Consider the following 17,376-nt stretch of genomic DNA (forward strand, 5'->3'; position numbering starts at 1 on the left):
TTATTGACTAAAACCCTAAGATTCTTTCCTCTATTTTGCTGCTAATCTTTGTGTATATTTATACACTTGAACTTTTTGGCCCAAATAGATTTTATATCCACTCTTGTTGAGTTTAATCTGCTTATAGACTCGGGACTATTTCAAGCCGTTTTGAACACCTGATTCCGTCACCAGCCTCCGCCAGCCTCCCCGTCTACACCCTGTGGGGATGCGAGGAGCCTGTGCTCTGAGCCTTCATTCAAGGAACAGAATCAGACGGGGGAGAGGGCTGAGGTGGAACAAGGCCCCGGAGTGACAGTGGTCCAATCAGCATCGCTTTTGCAGTGTAGCTACTCAACCATTTGGTAAGACGTCTGCTCATGCTAGCATCTAGCATACCTTTCTTGGTCTCCCTCCCTCCCCCCAATCTAAACTCTTTCCGAAATCTACAAACTTTACCAAAGAAAACCAGGATTCTATGGACTCACTTGCTCTTAATGAACCAAGCAGCATCCTGGTGATGGCAGCTTCGTTTTCCATTCCTTTAGTAACCAGTTCTAGATCCTTTACCAAAACCACACAGACACACACACACACACACACACACACACACACATACACATCAAACACATACAAAAACTTCGCTGGGCTCTAGATTTCAGAAATTACTTATTTCTCAATAAGTCATTTTAAAAATAGGAACCTTGGTCTGACGCCCTCTCCTGTCTCTTACAATTCTTTAAAGAACGTTGTCTGTAGTGCAGGACCCTCAGTTGCAGATTTTCTTGGTGCCTGGGACAGCATTTATGCAAAGCATCTGACAGACCGCTGGTAATCTCTCCCATCAGCCTTGGTCTCTTTCTTCTCACCCTGTGGTTTCCCTCCGTCACGTTTTTGCTCAAGTAAACGCCTCCGCTGGAAGTGACGCCTCTCAGCCTCGGCCTATGTCACTCCTGCTCCTGATTCAGGACATCCCTTGTGCAGTCTGACCTCAGTGGAACCTTCCCTGAGGCCCTCCGAAAGGGATCTGTCCTTACACTAAACTTTGACCCCCGCCCTCCTGGTCCTTCCTATTTAGCCAGGAATGTTTACTGTACAGCAGCTCCCACCGCCATGGTAGTCTTGGCTGATTTGATATGAAGCTTCCAGATCTGAGGGTCAAGGGCACTGGAATGTAAGAAAGTTAAGCTATTCTTTCCTAGAGATGTAGGTTATGAGGGGAAGGGAACCCAGGAGTTGGTTACCTTTTACATATAAAGAGACTACCACTTACTGACCTGCCATTCCTGGACCACGGAATAGGAGAAAGCCCACTGGGAAGGCAAACCTGGCCTTGGCTTCATCAACGCCAGGCTCCAGCCAATAAGGAAGCAATCCCATCAGCCACCTCAACCCACAGGGCGAAAGGATACTCCACTCGGCCTTCAGTTCTTCGATTTTTTTCAAGGACTCTTGAACTTCCTTCCACACTTTCTCATCACCAGTCAGCATGTCAGCATCCTGCGCAGGCCAATTAAGAGAAGAGAAAGGAAGACAAATTACTCAGCTGAGAAATGGGCAAAGGATCTCAATAGACACTTCTCCAAAGAAGATATTCAAATGGCCAATAAGCACATGAAAAAATTCTCAAATCATTAGCCATTAGGGAAATGCAAATCAAAACCACAATGAGGTGTCACTTTACATCCAGCAGAAGGTCTATAGTGAAAAATACAGAAAATAACAAGTGTTGGTGAGGATATGGAAAACTGGGACTCCCATATGCTGCTGAAAGGAATGGAAAATGGGGCACTTTGAAGAATAGTCGGGCAGTTTCTCAAAAGATTAAGCATAGACTTACCATACCATTTAACAATTCCACTCCTTATGCATATTCCCAAGGGAAATGATAATATATGCTCACACACAAACTTGTGCGTACGTGTTCATAGCAGCATTATTCATAAGAGCAAAAAGGTGGATACAAGCCAAATGTTCATCAACTAATGAATGAATAAAATGTGGCACATCCATCCAATGGAATACTAGTTGGCAATAAAGAAGTATGGATACATGCTGAAACATGGCTGAACCTTGAAAACATGCTTCTACATGAAAGAAGCCAGTCACAAAGGCCTACCTAGTCCATGGTCCCGCTTATATGAAATGTTCACAGTAGGCAAACCCATGGACAGAACGTGGATGAGTAATTGGCTAAGGCTGGTGGGAGAGCGTGGAGAGAACTGGGGAGTCACTGCTGATGAGAACGGGGTTTATTTTGGGGGTGATGGTAATGTTCTAAAACTCATTGTGATAATGGTTCCGCAACTAATGCACTGAAAGCTATTAAACTGTACACTTTAATGCAGGCGTCCTCAAACTACGGCCCGTGGGCCACATGCGGGTGTTTTTTGCCGTTTTGTTTTTTTACTTCAAAATAAGATATGTGCAGTGTGCATAGGGATTTGTTCATAGTTGTTTTTTTTAAACTATAGTCCGGCCCTCCAACGGTCTGAGGGACAGTGAACTGGCCCCCTGTTTAAAAAGTTTGAGGACCCCTGCTCAATGCCACCATGGCTGGTTATACAATGACCCTGTGAGAACCACTGTCAAAGCGAGCGTCTGTGACTGGGGGAAAGAAACGATCCCTCAGGTGAGCCCGGGCAGAAAAAATGCGGGGATCACGGAGAAGCACAGAAAAGAGGCCCCCGGGCAGGGGAGGCAGGGGGCGTGCGTGTGAGAACAGTGTGTGCTGTGTGCGTGTCTCTCTGCAACAGGCTTTGGGGTCTCTGTGTGTATATGCTGTGCATGTGCGTAGTACAATAGGGTGGTTTTTAAAAGGCTCCGGAAGTGCACGCTACATCTTTCAGAAAATTCAAAGTAAGTACCTAGCTTTCTGTAAATAGAAGAGGGAAATAAAACACGTTCTTTTTAAAAAGCTACATTCCAATCTCCCTTCAAATGCCGGCTCCAAGTCCATGTTCGTCTCCAAAAGCCCCCATTCCGTCGCCTCCCTCCAAAGCCCTCAGCAGTCTCCTGGCACCTCCCAGATGAGGTCCACATCTTACGTCCGGACAGTCAGAGCCACTCACGATTCATTTTCCCATTTTATACGTCACGACTGGCAGTCAAGTCTTCGTCTCTGGGCAAGCGTCTCGCTTGTTTGACTGAAGCGGAACAACGGAGCCCCCAGAAGACACGCGGGTCCTGACCCTGTGACGCCCAGAACCTGTGACTGTGTCAGGTGACACGGCCAAGGGATCAAGTTGCAAGTGGGTTAAGGCTGCTCATCAACTGACCTTAAGAGAAGGAGACGGATGGTCCCAGACTACCCAGGTGGCCCAAGGGAATCTCAAGGGTCCCTGAGGGTGGGTGGGAGGGGAGGGGAGGGAGAGGGAAGGGGGAGGAGAGGAGACCAGGTGGTGTGATGTGAGGAGGGCCCAACCTGCATCGCTGGCTTTGAAGCGGGAGGAAGGGACCCATGGACTGAGGACTGGCAGCCTTCAGAGGCTGGAGAAGGCGAGGAAACTGACTCCTCCAGGACCTTGATTTCAGCCCCAGGAGACCCCAGTCAGGCTCCTGGCCGGCGGAACTGGAGGGTAACTGACGTGTGTTGTTTTAAGCCACTGTTTGTGATAATTCGTTATCACAGCCAGAAGAAACCAATACAGTCCCTAACATCCCTTCAGTTCTTCTGGCCACTGGCACCTGGCACATGCCCCTCCCTGTATCTAAAAGTACTCAATCTGATCACTCATCTATTCGGTGAACACTGATGAGTGCCCAGGAGGCACCGCTCTAGGCACTGAGAATAGAGCAGTGAAGAAATCAGACAGGCAGTGTTTACACTGAAGAGGTAGGACAGGGATGGAATGGCAGGAAACACGCACGGAAAGTATGTATCTGTCACGGGCAAAACAAATAAACAGGAAGAGGGGACTCCCTGGGGTGGGGAGTCCTGGCCTCAGGGAGGTCCCTGTTAAGGAAGCCGCCAGGAAAGGCCTCACTGAGAAGGTGACAGAAGAGTAAAGACCGGAAGGAGGTGAAGGAGGAGGAGATACGAGTCTAGGGAGAGGGGACAGCAGGTGCCACAGCGCGGAGGCAGGAGATGCCAGCTGCTCCAGGAATACAAGGAGGCCAGTGCGATCGAGTTCCCGGGTTGTGCATGTCCCATCTTCCCCATTTTATTATTTGTTTTATATTTTTAATAGTTTATTGATTGATTTTGAGAGAGAGAAGCAGGGAGAGGGAGAGAGAGAAACATCAACGAGAGAGGGCAATATCGATCAGTCGCCTCCTGCACTCCCCCCACTGGATGGAACCTGCAACCCGGGCACGTGTCCTTGACTGGCAATTGAACCCAGCCATCTGAGCCACCCCGGCCAGGGCACATCTTCCCCATTTCAGAGCTAAATGAAGGTCTTAATCTTCTTCTTTGATCCCGCCTTTTCCAAATACCTCGCACAGAATCTTTTATGTAGCAAATGCTCAGATAAGGTCTGTAGAATGGACCTGAAGAAGGAAACATATTTATTTGGTAATGATCTAGATGTCTCCTGTATGTCTTCCAATGAGTCCTCACAGCCTCCTGGTAATCAATACCTACAACTTACAAATGTGGCACAGACAGTCCTAAGTCATAAGTAACTGCGGGGAAAAGCCTTCTGTCCCCAATTGCCACGCGTAAGATTCACATCCATGTCTCTCTGACTCCAGGGCCTACGCTCTTCCCAATATCTTCATGTCTGATTTGGATTTTTCTCCTGGGCTTGCTTAAAGGTGAAACTCATGTCTGGGAGATAGTAAGTTCAAAATACCTTCAACCCGTGGGTCCTACCGTATTCCTAGCACTCGCCCTTGGAAAAGGGCAGACAAATCCTCCAGCAGGGAGCTCACATGGGGTTCTTGAATTCTTCCACCGAGCAGGGTGAGACGCTGGGTCCAGGCAGAGCAGCTAAGCTACCATCATATCCCCAACAATCCCCACATAATCGGACCAGCTGTCCTCTGGGTTGCGCCAAAGACTTTATTTACTTATCAAAAGAGCAGGCAAGCTTTGCCAGTGCTCCAAACATCCAGCAACAAGAGCTCTCGAGAGCTCTTCATACTGGACGGAGCTGGACACAGCTCCCTCCTCTGAGAGCTGGCTACCGACTCCCCGGAGGGCTCCACGTGGTGGAAGTCCACTCTCAGTTCCCAGCTCCCTCACGCACTCCCACCTGCGACCCGCTCTGCTCCTCTGGCTTCCTTCCCAGGAGTCCCTTTAGGACCCAGCCTCAAATGGCCCCCATCGGGAAACCCGCTCTCATTTGCCCTCTGGGCCTCGGCCAGCTGCTACCTGTCCTGTACGTCAAGTGTCATTAATGATCGACTTTCCCGTCGCTCCTGGAGGGACCAGGACCTCGTCGTCTCTGTATTCCCATTCTGGCGCAGGGGACGCCATTCTCAGCAAATGTTTGTGACAGAGCGAATGAAAGGGGAGAGAGGAGTGATGGCCGACAATCCTGGGGGCAGTATTCTGAGAATAAGGTACTTTAATTCCACAACAAGGAGGCGAATTCCAGCCAAGGAAACAGGTGGTTCTTCTCACACCACACTTCCATCTCGCCGTGTTTCTACTATTGACGGCTACAGCGTGATTACGTGAGAAAAGGGTGTGGCCCTGCTGTCGTGTCAGCATGCCAAAGGCCCAGACACTGGTGGGGGACCCAACGGGACTCTCCCCAGCATGAGAAATCCCACGTCAGTTCCGTCTCTGAGAGCAGCATCGAGGCTTTTTGGGAGTGGGTTCTGCTGACTCTCCTGGCTCCTACCTCCAACATCACCCTGATCCTCCGGCTGCTCACCTGGCCCACACATCCCCGCCCCACACACCCCTGCCCCACACATCCCCGCCCCACACACCCCTGCCCCACACATCCCTGCCCCACACACGCCTGCCCCACACACCCCTGCCCCACACACCCCTGCCCCACACATCCCTGCCCCACACATCCCGCCCCACACATCCCCGCCCCACACACGCCTGCCCCACACATCCCCGCCCCATCTACCCCAGGATGAGTCAGTGAGGCCACCTATGTCCCCGTAGACCAGTGGTCGGCAAACCGCGGCTCGAGAGCCCCATGCAGCTCTTTGGCCCCTGAGCGTGGCTCGGCGTTAGAACCACTTCTTCAAAACAGACTCGCCCAGGCCGAAAACTGACTTCTGCGCACGGGCCACGAAGTTTCCATCGCACTGTCCGTGCGCGCCCACACATGGTCTTTTGTGGAAGAGCCACACTCAAGGGGCCAAAGAGCCGCAGTTTGCCGACCACTGCCGTAGACACAGCTGATAAATCAGTTCTCTAGCGTCATCCCCTTAGCTGTGGAAAACAGGTACCAGATGACATGAGATCATGGCACCACTACATAAGAGGGTGCCACTCAACTCCATTACATCCCACTGGCCACAGCGCTTCCTGTGGGTTTGAGGGCAGGAAGCACACCTGCCAGGTGCCAGTGGCTGCAGCGCATGAGAAACCTGTGTTGCTTCAATAGAACAAGGTTGGAGCCCGGCAAGGCTGGCTTGAGCGTGTCTGGGGGACACGCTCCATGGGGTCAGACAGTGACCCCTGGCTCCATCGGATCAGACAGTGACCACTGGCTCCATCGGGTCAGACAGTGACCCCTGGCTCCATCGGGTCAGACAGTGACCCCTGGCTCCATCGGGTCAGACAGTGACCCCTGGCTCCATCGGGTCAGACAGTGACCACTGGCTCCATCGGGGTCAGACAGTGACCCCTGGCTCCATCGGGTCAGACAGTGACCCCTGGCTCCATCGGGTCAGACAGTGACCCCTGGCTCCATCGGGTCAGACAGTGACCCCTGGCTCCATCGGGTCAGACAGTGACCACTGGCTCCATCGGGTCAGACAGTGACCCCTGGCTCCATCGGGTCAGACAGTGACCCCTGGCTCTATCGGGTCAGACAGTGACCACTGGCTCCATCGGGTCAGACAGTGACCCCTGGCTCCATCGGGTCAGACAGTGACCCCTGGCTCCATCGGGTCAGACAGTGACCCCTGGCTCCATCGGGTCAGACAGTGACCACTGGCTCCATCGGGTCAGACAGTGACCCCTGGCTCCATCGGGTCAGACAGTGACCCCTGGCTCCATCGGGTCAGACAGTGACCACTGGCTCCATCGGGTCAGACAGTGACCCCTGGCTCCATCGGGTCAGACAGTGACCCCTGGCTCCATCGGGTCAGACAGTGACCACTGGCTCCATCGGGTCAGACAGTGACCACTGGCTCCATCGGGGTCAGACAGTGACCCCTGGCTCCATCGGGTCAGACAGTGACCCCTGGCTCCATCGGGTCAGACAGTGACCACTGGCTCCATCGGGTCAGACAGTGACCCCTGGCTCCATCGGGTCAGACAGTGACCCCTGGCTCCATCGGGTCAGACAGTGACCCCTGGCTCCATCGGGTCAGACAGTGACCCCTGGCTCCATCGGGTCAGACAGTGACCCCTGGCTCCATGGGGTCAGACAGGAGACGCAGCCTTCACGCTGCATCTGGAACGCTCACGCAGATGTGTGCACTCGGCTCGCAAGTGTTTGATGTGGAAACTCCTGCGCTGGGCTGACTTCAGATGGTTCGCATTAGAGGGAAGGGGGATGGCTTCCTGTTATCCAAGCCTCACGCAAACTCTAATTAGATTGGACTGGAGAGAGAGGAGCATGGGACGGGAAATAAAATTATGAAATACTTAAAACTTTTCCAGTAATTCAATAATCCTTGTGTTTTAAAAGAAGAAGAGTTTTTTGGTTTTTTTTTTCCCTGTTTTGTTTTTAAAGCAGAATGAGGTTCAAATACAATGTGTGCACTTAGGAGAGAGATTAAGAATCTCTGAGATTCAAAATCCCAAGGGAAACGGAGTTTGGTTGCAGCGCCCTGACGGAGGGGCTCTGGTTCATGGGTAACGTACTGGGACTAATAGATTACACACAACAGCATCTGAAACCTTCAGATCCACAGGAAACACCTCCGCTGGAACCAATTTCCACCTCCTTTGGCAAGAACAACAGAAAGCAGCTCAGATGTAACTTGAGGAGAAAGAGGCTCGTCCATGAAGTGGAAAAAGAGCGGTTAAAAATAGAGCATTCACTATTATCTTATCAACCGCGAGGCAGTGCAGGAGCTGATGGACGCTGAAGACGGGAAAAGAAGGAATGTTTTCGACTCCAAGCGGCTCAGCTTGAACGATCGAATTAGACATTAACAAGCTGCTGAACACAATCCTTAGAACGCAGGGAAAGGATCACCAGAGTGAGAGTCATACCATGTGGGTGTGACTTCCGGCTCCATAGCTGCGTGGCCTGGCAGGGGATGGCCCCTCCCCGAGGCTAAGCTTCCTCAGGGAGGGTAGTTCTCTGAGCAGACACAGCTTCTAGCCCCTTCCTGTCACCTTCTAGAAGCACGACTGTACACGGCACAGCGGCCTGAGCGTTCCATCCCCGCCCTAGAGATCAGGGGCCACCAGGGGCCCGCCCAGCCTAACCCTAATGGAGGGGAGCGCAGGGGACAGGGTGACGCAGGACCAGCTGTGCCACGCCCCATCTCTGTGTCCCCATCCGCTCTGCCTGGAAGGCCCGTCCCCCACTTAGTCCTCCAGACGACGCCTCTCCATCCACGAAGAACCAGACAAATGGCCACCGACTTCCGCAGGCACCGTCGTCCGTGCGCTTGCCAGCGGGGTCCACGGTGACAGCAGCGAGGAGCAGACTGTGACGAGGACGGAAAGGACGCCATGCAGGTGCGGTTCCAGCGCACAGCTCACCGCTGCAACCCGATGTCTCCTCCGCTTCACAGAGCGCGTGGCCTCAGTGCCACAGGGCTGCGCACGGGAGGGGGCGGCAGGGGTCTCAACTCCGGGGCTCCAGCCGCCCCCTCCCTGGCCCCTCAGCTGGCTGACCCCAGAGAGAGGGCCCCTTCTCAGGTGGCAGCCCTCGCAGCCAGCCGGTCATGCCAGCACAACCCAGGAGCGTCCGGGCAACCAGGAGCACCAAGTCCAGTCCAAGCAAGCGGAGCCGCCAGCAGCGCTGCTGTTTAATTGCCATTGAACTTGATGTTCCCACGGTCGCTGCCAGCATTTGCCAATGCCCACGAGCTTTGCTCTGCAGGCAAACGCAGGACTCTACGGCAACTACCAATTTGCAGGCGGCCGCACACGGGACCAGCTGCAGGTTCAGGTGGGCTCTCGGGTCCACAGAACGCAGAAGGCGCGGGAACGGGCTCTTCAGGCTGCGAGGAAAGTGACCGCAGCCTCGGTGGGTGCGGCTGGGCATCTAGAACCTCCAAAGCCGCTTCCAGCTGCAACCTGCACTCCCTAGCTCCCTCTGAGCCGGGCACTCCCCGCCCCGTGGCTCACTCTCAGAGAAAGAGCGCATTTGCTTAGGTCAAGTCAGGTTCATGTCAAGGACATTTTCAGGTCGGCATCCACACACTGGGGGCCGGGGAGAGCCCGCCCGCGTCAGAGGCACGCGCGGAAACCCTGCCTCTCCTGCAACATGCGGGGGGACCAGCAGGACCGGCTGATAGACAAAGGCGGCCAACGTGCCAGGACATTTAGGGAGGAGACATTCCCTTGCCTCCTCCCCACTGGAGAGATAAGTCCCCCAGAAGCACGATGGGGATAACGGCGCAGAAGGCCGTGGCTCAGCTTGCACATTCCTTTCCCGCTGTGCACAGACCAAGGCACGGCTGGCCGGCGGCTCTGGCCCTGTGTTCCCAACGCCCGCCGATCTCGCTGTGTCAACACCGCAAGGTGGGAGGTGGGAGCCTGGGAAAAATGCAGACTCCACAGGAAAACCCGTCCTCATGGCAACAGGCGTTAGGATAGAGCACCCCCAGGTTTCAGGGCAGGTTTGGTTCTCGTGGAGACCCGAACCGCAGCCCTGGCCTCCGACCTGCCACCCCTCCGTATCTCCCTCCGGTTTCCTTCCCCAGGAAGAGCCGCGCCCACTCTCCTCTCCTCCACACACAGCGGGAAGATGCTGTAGCCGCAGCGGAGCCGATGAAGTCGGGTGTAAGGGGCAATAGCGAAGATCAGGATAATCTAGGCGTGCTTTCGGCAGAGGCATTTGAAAATAGGATGAACCCAGCATGAGCGGGGCTCCGTGCTCCTGGCGTGGGGGAGTGTGTGCAAGTGGGGGGCTGCAGCGCCCCCCCCCCCAGCTCTGCCACTGGCCAGCGGGGACTCCTGGATGCTAACTGCCTCCTGGCTCAGCTTCCCCAGGTGAGAACTTGAGGAAGGTTGCCATGGAGATGGAAACTAATCATTCCACACCAGCAGTCACCTGTGTGTATGGTGTCTGTTGTGCATGAAGAGGGACCTGAAATTCTGATAGGAGACTTCGAAATTTGTGGGTGTGCAGCTAACTGCAACTGCCTTCGTTCTGCCTTAAGCCGAGTTTCCTCGTGTGCAAAACGCCCCGTCAGAGCCGGTATGCAGGACTGCCCAGCCCAGCGCCCTCTCTGCCAGCCCGGGAAGCGGACAACGATTGTTTAATTCACCGGCTCCCACTCCCGCGTGTATGTACAATGACCAGTGGGCAACGCTCCAAGCTCAGCGAGCGTGGTGTCCGCTTATCTGCCACCGCAAGCGCGTCAGGTTCTCTCGTCTGCGGCCCCAAACCAGGGGGACGGCTGGGTTGGGGTCCACACTCACTTCAGGTAACGAGTCCTGGACAGCAGTCTAGACGCGCTTTCACAGGGCGATCGATAAGGAAGCCATTTACCGTGACATCAGAACCTGTGCCTGCACCTAGTGGGTGCCTTCCCCTAGCTCCCCCACCTTTGCGGGGCTGGCTGGCTGGCTGGCTGGCTGGCTCCAGCTCACGGGTTCCCTCTGCCGCCTGGCCCAGCGGCTCCGAGATGCTCCGACCACAGGCCAAACAAGCAGAAAGGTCAAAGGTTTGAGGAGGAGACCGATTTTTAACGGCTCCGTCATGTCTTCAAAAAGAAAAAGCCCGGAATTGCATTTGTCTCCCCGTGGAGTAAAGCCAGCGTTGTTCCAACTATTCGAAAACCCTCCTGCGGTGAATCAATCCAGGCCGAGAGCCATTCCTGGAAGCTGGGGGCTGGGTCACCCCAGAGGGCGATCCCTGGGGGGCTGCGGGCCTGGCTGGAGGCGGCTCCGAAGGGCTGGGAGGGGCTGGAGGGGAGGGGACCAGATTCCACAGTTCAGCTCTTTTGGCCCCACTTCACGCCCCTGAGGGACCCCGCACAAAAGCTCAGAACTCAGACGCTCTGCCCATGGCAGCGGTGCGGGCCGAACGCAGGGCGAGCTCCCCGCGCCCACCGCCAGCAAGCCCACGCCTGCACTTTATATTCCAGCGCACTGGGCCTGGCCCGCAGCCAGGGACCTCTTTCTGATGTCAGAGATAAAAGGCCTGGCCGTGTCTGGCAGGCTGCCCCCCACCCCCACCCCATTCTCTTGTATCCATCTCATAAACCAAATATGCAGCGCTGTTACAGAGCCTTCCAGACAGGGGTCTGGTGGAGCCGCATAAACATTTCCAGATGATGGTCCGAGGTGTCCGCACTGAGCAGGAGGAGAGGGGTGTACAGGGAGGGCAGGCCAGCTCACGGAAGCCACGGGGAGAACTGGAAATGTGCGCCCAGTACACTCAGAAGGCTCCCGCTGGTGGGCTGCTCACGGAGCCGCTGGGCCATGGGCATCTTGCATGAGGACCTGGCGTGGTGGCAGCACCGAATCTCAGATCTGCCCCCAACAGCACAGGTACGGGTTCTGTGCGCTGATGTCTGATGGGTCCTCATCCAATCCCGGGTTCCAAAATGGCACCAGGGGCTGCAAGACGGCCCCGCCCTCTCTCCTCATGCTTCTTGCCCCCGGAAATGCCATGAAGCCAGCCGCCGAGGACTTATAAAGCCACCACCTCCTGATCGGCTTCCGTCTGCTTCTTGAGTCACATTCGGGGGACAAAGGTACACCTCTCCCCGATCACAACCTAATCCCCGAACCTGAAACACTGCCCCGTGACATTCATTTCACGATCTGACTTTCTCGAGTGCTTAGAAGGAAGATTCCAGTGTTAGTAAATGCGCAGCGTCCGTTAGACTGGGCACGGGGTTCCTTTCTGCAAGTAAACAGCGTGGAGCTTTTCCTTACTCCGCACGGCGGTAGGAAGGACTTCAGAGATCTCTTTAACAGGAGAAAACCTGTCTTTATCCCCAGCGGGAGCTGAACTATTGGGGATACGCCTATTTTAAAAAATATATCAGAGGCTTTAATTCACTCTGGGAGGCTACAGCATGCAACTTCCTCCTCACCCTAGCAATAACGCACACACACACACACACACAGGTACCCCAGACACACCCACACCTGCCCCACACCCCATCCAGGCCAGATGTGCTTTAGGGAAACTGAAGTCTCCAGCTCTCCTTCAAACCCAGCCTTGCTGTCCCTCCAGCTTCTCTTCCCTGCTGGCAGGGCCTGCTCAGTGGGTAGACACTTAGAGTCACCTGACAGCTGACTAAATATAGGTCCCACCTGGGCCAGCGACGGCAGAGGCTCTCGCAGGCGAGCAGGTGTCTGCATTCTTTACGATCGGCCCAGTTGCTCTAACGCACGGGCGGGACCGAAGCCCTGGCCTCGCTGCCCCGTCATCGCCTCCCATCTCTGTGATCACTGTCACTTCCCGTGCCGCACCGTGAAGATCTGCGACACGTTCCTAACGGGCGAGGCCTTCTCCCTTGTCTGCTGCGTCTACAATGGCACCACCCGCTCTCTGCTTTTGCTTTATAACGGACACGAGAGACCCAGTCCACAGCTATGAGTAACAATGTGCCCTTAGACATCTTCAGTTCAACACCTGCCAACATATCCCAGATGTACAGTGGAGAGAGGCATTGATGAGGGGTGGGGGGAGAGAGGGGCGTGGAGGGCGCGCTTGGGTCTATGGCAGCACAGAGAGAGGGCCTTTGCCCAGCCCGGCTGAGGGACGCGTCCTGGAGAAGATGCCTGAGCGGGAAGGTGGGGAGGTGTCGGCCAAGAGCAGACAAGCAGGAGGGACCAGCGCGAGGAGCAGGAGGGCCGACAGCACAGGGCCTGGGAGGAGACAGAGCCACGTGGCCGTTTTCCTGGTTCGGGAGGTGGCGGGAGGGTGGTGGCACCCCGTCCTCTCTTGCCTCCTGTGTCTGTGTGGAGGCTATTTGTTCCAGGTGTGGGGGTGTCTCATTTAGGGACCTACGTCAGAATGTGTCCACAGACCTGAAAACGCGAGGCTGGGCTACAGTTAACGGAGGGAAAGGGGGGCAAGGAGAGGTTAGAGATGCGGTGAAGAGCAGCCTCCACGGAAGGTGGATGTGGTCCTGTGTGTGCAACATGGACCCCTGCAGGGTTTCAGGTTCAGTCCGTGCTGTTAAATATCCATGTGGACATCCGCCGGCAGGTGGAGGGGCCAGAGGCAGGACGACCAGGCAGGCAGATGCTCACAGCCCAGAAGAGATGCCAGGAGCCCAAATAAGGAGTGGCCTTCGGGGCAGAGACCGGGAGGAAGGGGCCACGAAGGGAGGTTAAGAAGGGGTGACGTGGCATGGACGCAGACAGTGGGGTGGTGAGGGCAGGGGGTGGGGGTGGAGTAGAGGGGGCTGATGAGGGGAAAAGGGGGACATACGTAAAGCTTTCAACAATAAAGGTTTTTTTAAAAAGAAGGGCTGACTTGGGAGTGCGTGTCTGTGGAGGAGGGCACCAGAATAAGGGCCAGGCACCTGACTTCCCTGACTCAGTGCACACGGAACGTAGTGCTAGGCAAATAACGGTATTTATTCACTTATTTGTTCATGCAAATTTGTTAAGTGCTGTAGTCATTATATAAGTACCATGAAGACACAACAGAAAACAAGACTCTCTTAACCAGGAAGCAAGCAGGTAAATACAAACATGTAACGGCGGCTCATGCTGTAATGGCGATAAAGAGGGAGGAGACCATGACCAGGGAGAGGCGCTGGTTTTCACAGGGCGCCACGTGGCCCTCTGGGAGGGGGCTGCACCGAGGGCTGAGGAATGAGCAGGAGCCGGAAGCACGCGCTCCGGGAAGACTGGCTCAGGCGAGGAGCCGAGGCACAGGTCCGAGCAGGACCCACCTGGCCTGCTCCAGCCGAGACACTGAGCTGGGACGGGGAAGGGGAGCGGGAGCCCACACGGGGCTGCGGCCTGGTCAGGGAGCCTGGGTCTCCCCTTCCACGTGAGTGGGGGCTGCTGAGAGGTCCCTCGTGAGCAGCGGGTAGAGACAGGCAACCCAGGCAAGAGGGCACGTGCTGGGGAAACACCGAGGATGACAGTTACTGCGGGACAGAAAGAGGGCAAGCGTGCTGTCAGCCATCCTGGCAGCTGGCGGGCCGCACTGGTTGGGTCTATGAGCTCAGCCCCTGCTGCCCCACGCAGCTGCCCCACGCCTCCCCCAGGGGTTCAACAACAAAAGCCCCTGCCCATCGTATGTGTTCTCAGCTCTCTCCATCATCTATCCTTTCTCCCATCTGAGAGACAGCCCACCCACACCTCACGCTACTGCAACAGCCAGAAAGGAATGTGTCATTTTGGGTGATGATTTCAGGGGGGTGTTCTTATCTCCAACCTCATTGAGTTGTATACGTTAAATATATACAGCTTTTTCTACGTCAACCATACCTACTAATCGTACCATAGGTAGAAAAGGGGAAAATACAGAGATGAAAAAGAGAATGAAGTTCGGGAAATGTGTAATACAGTCTCGAGTCAATAACTTAATGACTTAAGATAAATCAGTAAATGCCCTGGAGTCCCCTTGGGTTCCAACTCTTATTTAGTGACACGTCTGGTTGGCAAGAGAACGAGGAAGTTAATTACTTTTCTATGACGTGTATGTATTTTGGGAGACACTACATTACACCAGTTAATAATGATCTATCTTCTGTTGAAACAAAATGTTTAAATTAACAAAAATTAGCCAAAGAACTTACATGCATAGCCCGTGGACAGACAACAGTGGGTGATGGCCGGGAGGAGGACAGGGGGTGGGAAATGAGAGACATCTGTAACAGTGTCAAAAATTAAAAAAAATTAAATGATCCATCTTATTGTGAGGCAGGGTAGCAAGAAGCTACGAGAACTCCTGGGCAAGTGGAGTGGGGAGGCTGAGACAGAGGACTGATTCAGACTGGCCTCCTCCAGCACCTGGCTCGCCTGCCTCCTTGTCCCATGCATGACCACTCCCTTAAGCATCAAGCCCTCGGGACAATGAGGTTCTGATCAGCATCAAATAATCTCAGGAACAAAGCCCTGGGTCTACTGACCAGAGACAGAGGTTAGCGATAACATCTAGGCCTCCGTTGTAGGCCCAGAAAAGCAGCAAAACCAGACCAATGGACACCATGGCTGGCATCGGGACCAGATGCCATGACCAATGACCCCTTCTCCTGGCACTGACCGATCAGCAGACCATGACCTGACCCTATTTGCTCATTTGATGAATCAGCATATTAAAGAAAACACCTGGAAAGCTGATGAATGTGCTATTGGGATCTTCCCCTTCTCAGGAGTTCTCACTCCCCTAAAATCCCTGCCTCTAGAAAACAGAGAAAAACGCTTAAGGCAGTGGTCGGCAAACTCATCAGTCAACAGAGCGGCAAACCGTGTCTTGTGAGCCGCTGTTTGCCGACCACTGGCTTAAGGCAAAGAACCCAGAGTGCACTCTCTCTCTAGAGCACGCCTGCACCTTCTCTCTTCAGGAATGTACCTTAACTTTCTTTCTCCTAAGCCTAAGGGTCCCCAAGACTTGCAACCAGGGGAGCAGCGGGCAGTGGCAGCGTGTCCCGGGCTAATCCCGAACCTGCCTCCAAGGGCCCTTCTTTTGCCTCTGGAACTTGTTTCCTGAGGCCACGCAGCCCAACTGGCTCACTTCTTCTGCCTCTGAGACTTCCTTTGTAAGAGGCCACGGCAGCTCTCCGAACAGCCCCCTCGAGTCCTCTCTTCGAGCGTCCTTTGGCTTTGCATACTAAACAGACTTCCTCTCGTGCTAGAGTTCTTGGCTCTGAATTCTTTCCCTGCTGAACTCAAGAACTGGGAGCCCTCGTCGCTGGTAACAATAGCAAAGCATGCTTAACTGAAAGGCTAGGTGGCAGGAGCAGTGATTTTCCTGGGTAAAAATTCCTGAGATGAGCTTACGGCAGCATGAAGAGCTCCATCAATAAAGGGACAAACTGTTTTCAAGAGCACATGCTTTATGAGGAAGGGGGTTGTGCTTCTCTAATTGCTCATATAGCAGCACTGTTATTGCCAGGGAGAGAGGCTTATACCCAGCAATTGCCTGTAATTGTTAATATTAGTGATTTGGCATTTAAACCTGTCTGTCCAATCTTTACGGTCTGGAATGACAAATGCAAAGAGGGTATACACAGGCCCTTGAAGCTCTGCTGTTAATGTTAAAAACCCTTCTGCTCTCCACTTGGTAACGAGATACAAACCGAGAGCATTACGGAAAGTTTACTTTTTCCAAACTGTAAAGTGGTGTCCGGTTACCTCGGGAAAATCCAGATAGCATCGCAGCGGGCTCCCAGCACGACGACGGAGGGGCAACTAAACACACGTGACAGGAGTGTCTTGTTCAAGCCCTGAAACCACCCGAAGAAGAACGTGAAGCCCAGGCCGCCCTGTAAGGACGTGGCTACTCGCCACTTACTTTGGGGTGAAGAAGGGTCTACCACCTTTCCTTCATTTTTAAACTCTGACTTCCACTGTGAGGCTTAAAAAAATAAAAATGAAAACAAAAAAATATTGGGACTGCAGTCAAGCAGTAAACATTACTTCCTGTATAATAACGTGTTTCTTCTTGGGGTGCTCATGCCTTATAAGGGGCCTGGGGAGAAGTATTCCTTCTTTCTGACCACTCCTACCCTGTGCCTTTATCCATGGACACCGAGAACCCCACAACACGTAGGTGGGCCAATGCTGTAAGAATTTAGTAGCTTAGCCTTTTCTCATTTTTGCTTGCTTTTCAGGGACTTCAGTTACCAGGTCTTCACCTAGGCCAGTGGTCGGCAAACTCATTAGTCAACAGAGCCAAATATCAACAGGACAACGATTGAAATTTCTTTTGAGAGCCACATTTTTTAAACTTAAACTTCTTCTAACACCACTTCTTCAAAATAGACTCGCCCAGGCCGTGGTATTTTGTGGAAGAGCCACACTCAAGGGGCCAAAGAGCCGCATGTGGCTCACGAGCCACCGTTTGCCGACCACGGACCTAGGCCTTTGCGCACACAGCAGGTACTCAGCAAATGTCTGCCGCAGGAACCAACAGAAAAAAGATAAAAATGTTCCAAACCCAGAGTGATTTTTCAAAAGATCTAGTTTTACAGGTAAAAGCATTT

The 17,376-nt window shown here is 53.9% G+C and overlaps 1 protein-coding gene across 3 annotated transcripts in view; it reads right to left on the reverse strand.

The window, feature by feature from the left end:
• The window catches only part of SMYD3 (SET and MYND domain containing 3), a 545,881-nt gene that overhangs the window by 58,695 nt on the left and 469,810 nt on the right, over window positions 1–17,376 (reverse strand). For all 3 annotated transcript variants that reach the window (XM_054712958.1, XM_054712960.1, XM_054712959.1), the window contains one exon: window positions 1,392–1,479. In XM_054712958.1, coding sequence (XP_054568933.1) covers window positions 1,392–1,479 — 88 coding nt within the window. The remainder of the gene's footprint in view (window positions 1–1,391; window positions 1,480–17,376) is intronic.

Source organism: Eptesicus fuscus, chromosome 24 (assembly GCF_027574615.1).
Source record: "Eptesicus fuscus isolate TK198812 chromosome 24, DD_ASM_mEF_20220401, whole genome shotgun sequence".
NCBI classification, from domain to species: Eukaryota; Metazoa; Chordata; class Mammalia; order Chiroptera; family Vespertilionidae; genus Eptesicus; species Eptesicus fuscus.